This window comes from Eucalyptus grandis, chromosome 11, assembly GCF_016545825.1.
Source record: "Eucalyptus grandis isolate ANBG69807.140 chromosome 11, ASM1654582v1, whole genome shotgun sequence".
In the NCBI taxonomy this organism is placed as follows: Eukaryota; Viridiplantae; Streptophyta; class Magnoliopsida; order Myrtales; family Myrtaceae; genus Eucalyptus; species Eucalyptus grandis.
Window position 1 is genome coordinate 11,945,471 of NC_052622.1, and position 8,659 is coordinate 11,954,129.

Genomic DNA, 8,659 nt, shown 5'->3' on the forward strand with positions numbered 1-8,659 from the left:
AGGATTGTGGAGATAGCCATCACTAGGTCCACGAGATGGTTCCCACTTCCGGCACTTTATACCTTTCAAAAGTGTCTTCACTTGACAGTCAGGTGATTTGGTCCATCTCTTGAAGAGGCAGTTCTGAACTTGCAAAAACACTAACCTACTTAGTTTGATTCAGTTCGATTCATTGATCCTTAGTTTTTCAGATCACTCCTAATTGCGGATTTCTCTTACAACAGATCAAAAGTAATAAACGAAATGGGTGTTTATCGTTGGCGCACTAGAAATTCGAATTCGCCAAACCGAGGATGTAGTAGGACAATTCGGATGACTAAAAACTGTAGACACCGTCGACTAGCCAAACCAAACAAGCACTAAGCTAATGACCTAGCAAATTATAAGCGAGATGATCATAAATTCTAAGAGAAGATTGGATGCGATCCCACGGGTTTATCATCTGTTCAGGTGGAGACAGAGATTATCATAGCGTGCCGCCTGAAGATGTGGTCGTGCGGCCCAGTATCGCACTCCCAGCAGTCTCGCTCCCCGATATCGAAATACCAGCGACAATAATTAAGTCGGTGAAGCGACGAACGAGAGGATTAGCGTACCCAAGCGGGACACGCAGCATGAGATAGACACCCACGATGATGAGGGCAGCAACAGTTTTCATGACCAAATTGACAATGGCAAGCCAAGCAAATTCAGCCGCGATCACACAGAAGCTTGCTGTGAATGCCACCGACATTGCCGCAACACGGGAGCTTCGCTTTCAGCAGCACGTTTCACTCTGTGTAGGGATTGTTTATCTGAGACCACAGGAGGATCGCGAATGGGCGATCGAGCTATACATGGCAATGGTGTTGCAGATCACGAAGATGTTGAGCTGTATGGCAATCCTGGCATCGAGTTTAGAGCCATTGTATTCTCTAGGAACGACAAAACCAGAAGCAAAAGTCAGAGCGCTCACAAGGGCAGTCACAATCTGGCGGGTATTCGGGGAAAAGTGTAAAAGAAGTACTAAACTTTTTAATAGTATTAATTCAGTCATAAACCTTTTGAGTTCATGCCAATTCAATTTTGAATCTTTTGATGGTGCCAAGTAAGTCTTGAACTATTGCCAATTTAGTCCTAAATGTTTTGACTTTGTGTTATATTAGTCATTTCAACTAATTTTAATCGGATATTGTTAATATGGACGCCAACTCACTTACATGGCACCACCAAAGCACTAACATGGATAATTTTTAATAATTTTTTTGATTTATTGTTATTTTTTCTAATTTTCTTTTCTTTTTTTCTCTCATGTCTTCTTCTTCTTCATTTTGCCAGTGACCAACCACCAACCATAGACGATGGCCAGCCACTAGCCATGTGGGCAGAGGCTAGCCTCGCCTAGCCATGGTGAGGCCAAGCCCCAATGAGGGTGGGCCTCACTGGATCGGCCTGGGTGAGGCCAATCCTCACCTAGGTGAGGGTAGTCCTAGCGAGGGCTCCCTTGGCAAAATCTAACAAGGCTGACCCTCGCCCAAGCCAGGGTGGTCTTACTGGATCTAGCTTGGGGAGGCTGACCCTTGTCTAGACGAGGGCTCCCCGGTCAAATTCGACAAGGCCAACCCCCTCGCCCAAGCTAGGATGGCCTCGCTCGGGTGAAGGCGACACCCGACCATGGCCAGTGGCCGATTACTGGCAAAATGAAGAAGAAGAAAAAAGGAGATAAAAAAATAATAAAAAATTATTTTTTTTTTTAAATTGTCCACATCAGCACTAGTGGTGCCACAGAAGCAGATTGACATCCATATCACAATATCCGTCCAAAATTAGTTTAAAGGACTTTGACTCCGAAGCAAAACGTCTTTAACTAAATTGACACTTGGCATCATAAAAAGGTTTATGATTGAATTGGTACTATAAAAAGATTTAAGACTAAATTGGCACTAGTACAATAGATTTATGACTTTTTTGACACTATTCTCTGGGTATTCATCTTGTCCTTGAGTCTATCCAATTCTGGCAATTCCATTTCTTTCGCCTATTTCTGGCTAGATGGCTCGCATATGGCTAATCTCTACTCTTAGGTGTTCAAACAGATGCCAAATCTATGTGCGTCAACCTCTGCAAGTAGCGAATAAGTAAACAAGAAAAAATGTCATGGCCTTACGCTTTCGGCAAGTAAATTATAGACCGTGGAGAGATGTGAACAGATAGACGAATAGTCTATCATGCTGCGACCTTTTCGATTTAGTTTTGTTCTAATTTTGTCGCGGGGAAAATTTGTAGGACATGAATGGGAAGATAGCCACCTCTCTCGTGCTCGAAGGCGCTGACGGGGAATTTCTTAATCAAGAATTTGGCTCCATTGAGATAATTAGCGTACGCTGCTAAATGCAGCGGAGTATTATTAGCTGACGACCTGACATGTTGGGGAAAAGTTGGGTTTAAAGATAATGTCGGACTGATGGCTCTCGAATAGGCACTGACTCTCCCAAACTAGAATTGGTATCTATACGAAAAGATTAAGAATTAAATTAATCAAATTAAAAAATTTAACATTGAATTGATATCAATAAAATGAATTTAGGACTTTTTTTAATACTTTTCCCAATTTGGACAAGGCAATGCTCCTTTTGTTGTGCCACTTTATAATTCCTACTTAATTTATATTGTCCCTTTGGATCTCAGATTTAAAAATGAAGATATACGTATACGTTTCAACTGTTTAAACATAATACGAAAACACATCTATGATCCCATATTCAATACCTGTATATGTTCGTAAACTCCAAACACTCAACCGTAAATAAAAGATTAAAAGATTGAACAACTCTATGATTGCATATTCATTACCCATAGAGTGCCGCAGCTAGAATGCATCAATTCAATATAATAAAATTCCACTGGAGGAGAAAAAGAAATCAATCCTAAGATACATATAAAAATAATTGAAGAAGAGGTCAGGAACAACACAGTTCTCAACCTATCCATCAAAGCCAAAGGTAAAAACATAGGTCAGTAGGAAAGTATTGGTGCAACGTGCATCCACTGGATGCTGGTTCTCTGCTCATGAGTTTCGATCTTTTTCACGACCTATAATACCTCCTGTCTTAACAAGATAGCAAGAACATCGGGGAGAAGCGGAACATAGATACAATACATTACCCAGAACCGCCATTAATTTCGGTCAAAACTTCATGGTAACATTTCTTTTGCTACTCTGAAAAGTATGCCATACACTTTCAAAGCCAAGACAGCCTCCCCCATCTGGGTTACCAGGCCAGACAGAAACAAGACGGTTGAAGCGAGCCCTCAATGAACTGCAGCTTGTCTTTCATCTGCATTTTCATGTTCAACCTGCCAATCAAAAGAACCGGTTTCAGACACTGATATTGGCATGAGATCCATTAATAAATTGTAAACCACATAATAAAAAACGCAAGCGCAGACACAGCTTTCACGATTCTCATTATTATTTCCATTATGAGTATAATTCATGAAAATAGCCATTTAACCATGTCAGACAGAAATCTAGAAGAAGAGTAGGACAAACTAATTGAATTCTACATGGGCATTTACTGCTTATGAAGGGGTTAACAATCCTAGACTAACACAGCACTATTTCAATACCAACCTACGAAAGGAACGAGCCAATTTCCATAATGAACAGAAAACAATTTCCCATCCAAGTAAATTGACCATATATAGATGGCCAAAGAAAAACCATAACTAGAATTTTCCCTCGACTCAATAACATAGATTATATTCATTTTATCATCCTGACTACAGAGCACATACAACATCCGACTAATCCCGTAACTAAACCCATCCTCAAGCTAGTGAAACCCTCTTCCCCCCTCTCTGTCCCCTTCCCCATCAAAACTCCAAATGGAGAACCACATCCGCAAAGGTCCATGGAACAGGAAAACATCCTAAGCTGTGTGAACCGTACCAACAGTAGGTGAGATCGAAGGAGTCCCCAGCAAAAGGTAGAACCACAGACCTCTTGATAGCCTAAGTAAAGTAACTAAAGCCTAATCAAAGTTACCATGAACAGTAAATCTGCTGCTGCACCGTAAACTATTAAAGTAACTTTTGGACATAACAGTAGTAAGCACCATCCCTTGCATCCTTCACTAGATATCAGCCTAGAGAAGAAGTTAATTATTTAATCACATGATATGGCATGATCCTATCAAGACAGCCTCCAAGGAGTGGGTTGAATTACCTTTCCTAGTTTTCTCCTCAGGAAAGAGGATGCCATTAGAATACTTGGAATCATAACCTAAAAAGCTTCTTTTTTTTTTTTGGTAGAAAGGGTAATTAACCTAAAAAGCTTTCATTTCTGCTAAAGAAGATAATAACCCCCAAGAAAAGAATGAACACTCAACCACAATCATGATGTATGGGAACTTCATGAGAATATATTGGAAGATGACGTAGGTTGGTCATGGCACGATGCCACTCAAAAGCATTGGAGACTAGCTAACACTTCTGCCCAAAGTGATTTCCATGTATAAAAGAAAGCTGAACTATAAATTTGTCACTACCAATAGAAAAGTCTCATTCCTTGGCAACTGAACTTAAATTTGTCACTACTAATACAAAACACATGCTTATTGTGAACAAATGTCTATATTGACAGCAGATTTGACAATTCAAAACGATGCTCTCACCTCAACAAGAACCTTAGCTCTTTTCTTGGGCTTAGAAACAGCGTCACCTTTCTCAACATTTCTTAAAGCCAATGAGGATTCTTTTTTTCCTCTCTTCCGATCAGCTTCTGCATCATCATCTTCATCTTCGTCACCATCTTCATCTGTATAAAAAATATAATTAGCTCCACTAATTGGATCCAGCATAAGTCCTCTAAGAACCTCTTGTCTCATGTGAATTTTTAAGGGAATGAAGCAAAGCAAAACATAAATGCATCAAGAAACCAAAAAGAATGGAAAAGGAAGAAGAAAAAGAAGGTTACAGCTCTCGAAAAAAATGATCACATGAATATTCAAACACTAAGTGAACACATTTTATCTAGGTATAGAAAGAACCTTCACCATTGTCACCAGTTGCACGAACTCTATTTATAGCAAGACCACCAAAATCTTCAATATCATCTTCTACTTCTTCCTCCAGTTCATCGTAACCTTCCACATACTCTATCTCAGGTTCCTGCTCATTCCAGAAATATCGATTGTGTAATCATCAAATGATGAACTCTCGCAAGAAGCAAAATTTCTGATTGTTCCATACAGAAACACTGTTTTAATGAAGCCATAAGTACCATCTCAAACAACAAAAGTAACACTTGTTCCTTAAAAAAATAGTATACCTCCTCTTCATCTTCATTGGCAGCCTGCAAAGAATCCATCTCGAGGACTTTTTCGTACTCTTTGACAGGGTAATTGTAGATATCACCATACACTCCTTTCCTTAGGCGTTCTAATAGCTCTTTCTCAATACTCTGCAGCAAAGCCAACAATAAGTAAAAATCTTGGGTGATATAATGGGTGAGGCACTTCTATGGTTATAAAGGTGTACCCAACCAACCTTTTCCAAAACTGCTGCTTTTTCTGCTTTTTCCTCCCTTCTAGCCTCTCTCTTCTTTTCTTTCCTCGGTGTCGTCATAATCTTTTCCCTATTAGGAAAGAAAGGCGTGTTGAAGTATAAAGCTGAAACAGAGGAGATGCCCCAAAGGACCAGACCAAACAGCAGTAATAGCCATGTCCACTGCAGGTTCTTGAACAAGGGAGTTTCACAAATGCAAATGCAACGACCTTGTGAATTGTGATTTCACAATCATGATATAAGCATAAGGCAACACATAAGATATTTACTGTACAGAAATTTCGGAGAAAACTGAAATCGACATAAGAGAGCTGTAGAGAAACCTAGAATTATTCGATGCTAAAGATAATATTGTTTGACAAAGAGATTCATCATATCACCAAATCTGACACGCAAACATTCACTTGAATAATAGTTCTTTTTGCTCACATCTGAGCCTACAGTATGACAAGTTCAAGAGAAATAACAAATTCTAGATGAAACACAACTACAATCACCATATTACAAATTAAATTGAGAAGTGCCATCAAATAGCCACACAGAAGATTAAGAGATTCAGTTTATCATAAAAACACATCCTATGATAGAGCAGCCGAATGCAGGAAGGGGTTTTGAACCTAGTTTTCAGAGCAAGCTTTCTCATTCGGATGCGCATTTGAGTCATTTTGGTCAACCTTTGCTTGGTCTTATGAACAAGAAACTTCGGCCAATACATCTGCCAGCAGAGGAGTCGAAGCAATTAGTGAAAGGCCAGAACAAAGCAAAACAATCTGTCATGCTGCAAAGCTAAATTGCCAAAATACCAAATGCTTATCAATAATCTCAAGGGCCTTCTCATAATTTCTTGGCAGCTTCACTCTTTCCCATAATTTGTCAGGCATGTGAGCCCTTTCTATTGATTTCATATACAAGTAAAAGACACCTGCATAGTAGACCCAAGAAAAGAAGAAGAAGAAGAAGAAGAAGAAGAAGAAGAAGAAGAAATACTTGGAGATTAGTTTAAAGTCAAAGCAAAAAGCAATCAATTGCCGAAGCAATCAAAATAACTTTGGAACTAAAAATCTCATGTCAAACCAGTTTGTTGATACCATATACTATTAAGGATTTTGAAAGACATGGGAGAACTTAAAAAAATCCCTGTCATGAGGACAGTTAAAACACAATACCGTCATGGTCACGGATAGTAGCATAGCGGCTGTTAGCTAGAGGGCAGGAGCTCCTATTACAAATCCCTGTTACGTTGTATTCATTTCGACAGAATATTCCAGCGGTAATCCTGTGAGATCAAATTAGAAGCAACTACAGGTAATTCTTGCTCAAGTTGGAAAGGAGAAGTAACGTGATAAGATGAGATCATTTCGGGTTAATCGAACTCACTTGGCCATATAACTACAATGGTTGTGCCGAATGACTTGCCAGATAACCTCATCGTGCTGCATCTCTGACTAAAAAATTCGTTCTTCAACCCAATTATTCAGTTGCTTGTATGGCTTTAGATCTCTAGCGTTTGAGGTTCTTCAGATTAACCTCTTCGCACCTCACCTTGTTGTAGGAGGGCAAGAAACCTGCAAGGGCAGATATGCCCTTCTATTAGTAGATCACAACGGCATCCTTGATATAAGGTCGAAATCAAGCTGATTTGAGTGGACAAAATCAGATAATCAAACTTGACTCGATTCATATACTTAACTCGAACACGCATACACACAAAAATGAGTACACAAATCAGAAGCTCGAACTTGACTTGACTCATAAACTCAATACTCTCAAGTTCTAAATCACTTTCCGTGCTTGCACTTGACACGAAAATATATTTAGCAAGCTTGAATTAACCTGACTCAATCTTTGCAAAACTCATAATCGAGCTCAAACTCAAGCTTGTGCGACTCTCCTTCGCTTAATTTTTATTTGGGGCACGCTTCCTACCGCTTTTTATTAGTAAATCACCTTTGATAACAAAAATATGAAAATTCAGTGACCGAAACGCTATAATCAAATAACAAACGAATCTCCTAAACAACCCAAGTCGAAACAACGAGAATGCACAATTCCTATGCTGAGCATAAACCAAACCAACCAAACAATCAGAATTCAAACGTTTGAGCACATACACATTGAAAGTCGAAAGCTCAAAACTTCCGGAACGAAGCACGCGCAAGATTACCCAAAAGTTCGCCAATACAGAGGACGACCGGATTTTTTTCACGCAAAAGAGGGAGAGAAAAAGACGACCCAAGACCCCGAAACCTCCGCTTCTTCCTTCATATCATGCACACCGAACTACACATACCTTTATACGGAGAGATGGACCAATGTGTGAACAAACAGAGCCTAATCACGATATACAGAACCAAAGGGGAAGAAGCAAGAAGACGTACCGAGCTCGACGAATGACTCTGCGTTCTCGAAACGAGCAGAAACCCAAGTCTCGAGCTTTTCTCCGACAAAAGAATGTCGCCGAGAGGCAGGGAGAAACCGCGCCGCTTTCCTTCTTGTCGGCGGCCGAACCAGGCAGAGAGGAAGCGAAGGCGGAGGGAGACGAAGCAGCGGAGGAGGTGTAGGAGTCAAACGGTGCTCGCGGGCCGGGCTCACCTTGTCCGAGATTATCGGGCCTAGATGGCTTATCGGGCTCGGCGCGATCTGAGCCCGATAGGCTAATCCGGCCCGATCAATGAGATTTGGCCCACGCAGAAGGCAACCTAATCTAATGATGCCTGTAATTACATTGCGATTAGTTCTAATCTCGATCCGGCTAAGCAAACGCATCGATTGATTAGCAACACTTTTGCCAAATTATTTCTTTACTATTTGAATTAGGATTTTAATTAACTGGCGTGATCTTGATTGTCACAAGGCGTGTTTAGATCATGAAGTGCAAGCACTGTTCCGATTAATTGCTCGTGAAAATTTGATGGGAACCATTTCTTCATTGTATTCACATCTATGAGATAAGATCATTTATGAAAAAAATCGGGCCTCTACTGATGGACGTAGAATAGAATCCTCTAAATTGAGTTCGGCGTGAGAACTATTCATTAATATAAAGCTTAGGTCGAGATGAGAGCAAGAATGTGAAAGCGGCTCAATATGCCATTCTCTTTGCTAATCTCTT

At 40.2% G+C, this 8,659-nt stretch overlaps 1 protein-coding gene across 2 annotated transcripts; it reads right to left on the reverse strand.

Annotated features, from left to right (window-relative positions):
- Nucleotides 1–2,885: 2,885 nt before the first annotated feature.
- Nucleotides 2,886–8,067, reverse strand: LOC104424901 (protein MAK16 homolog A). 2 transcript variants are annotated; one of them, XM_039304343.1, is made up of 10 exons: nucleotides 7,926–8,067; nucleotides 6,925–7,112; nucleotides 6,714–6,823; nucleotides 6,351–6,469; nucleotides 6,165–6,262; nucleotides 5,530–5,617; nucleotides 5,312–5,443; nucleotides 5,037–5,151; nucleotides 4,656–4,798; nucleotides 2,886–3,336 (listed from the first exon to the last, which is right to left on the reverse strand). In XM_039304343.1, the coding sequence occupies exons 2-10, from the start codon at nucleotides 6,984–6,986 to the stop codon at nucleotides 3,292–3,294; spliced, it is 912 nt and encodes a 303-aa protein (XP_039160277.1). In that variant the 5' UTR covers nucleotides 6,987–7,112; nucleotides 7,926–8,067; the 3' UTR covers nucleotides 2,886–3,291. The 2 variants fall into 2 exon arrangements, with proteins under 2 accessions (XP_039160277.1, XP_039160276.1); XM_039304342.1 differs by having other exon boundaries at nucleotides 5,031–5,151.
- Nucleotides 8,068–8,659: the final 592 nt, after the last annotated feature.

Bases quoted from the DNA above. Each gene is read 5' to 3' on its own strand.
- LOC104424901 (XM_039304342.1), bottom strand. From the start codon at position 6,986: ATGCAGCACGATGAGGTTATCTGGCAAGTCATTCGGCACAACCATTGT. The intron at 6,470-6,713 runs GTATTGTGTTTT...TCTACTATGCAG, and splicing joins TACTATCCGTGACCATGACG to GTGTCTTTTACTTGTATATG. The intron at 6,263-6,350 runs GTATTTTGGCAA...CTCTGCTGGCAG, and splicing joins AGATTATTGATAAGCATTTG to ATGTATTGGCCGAAGTTTCT.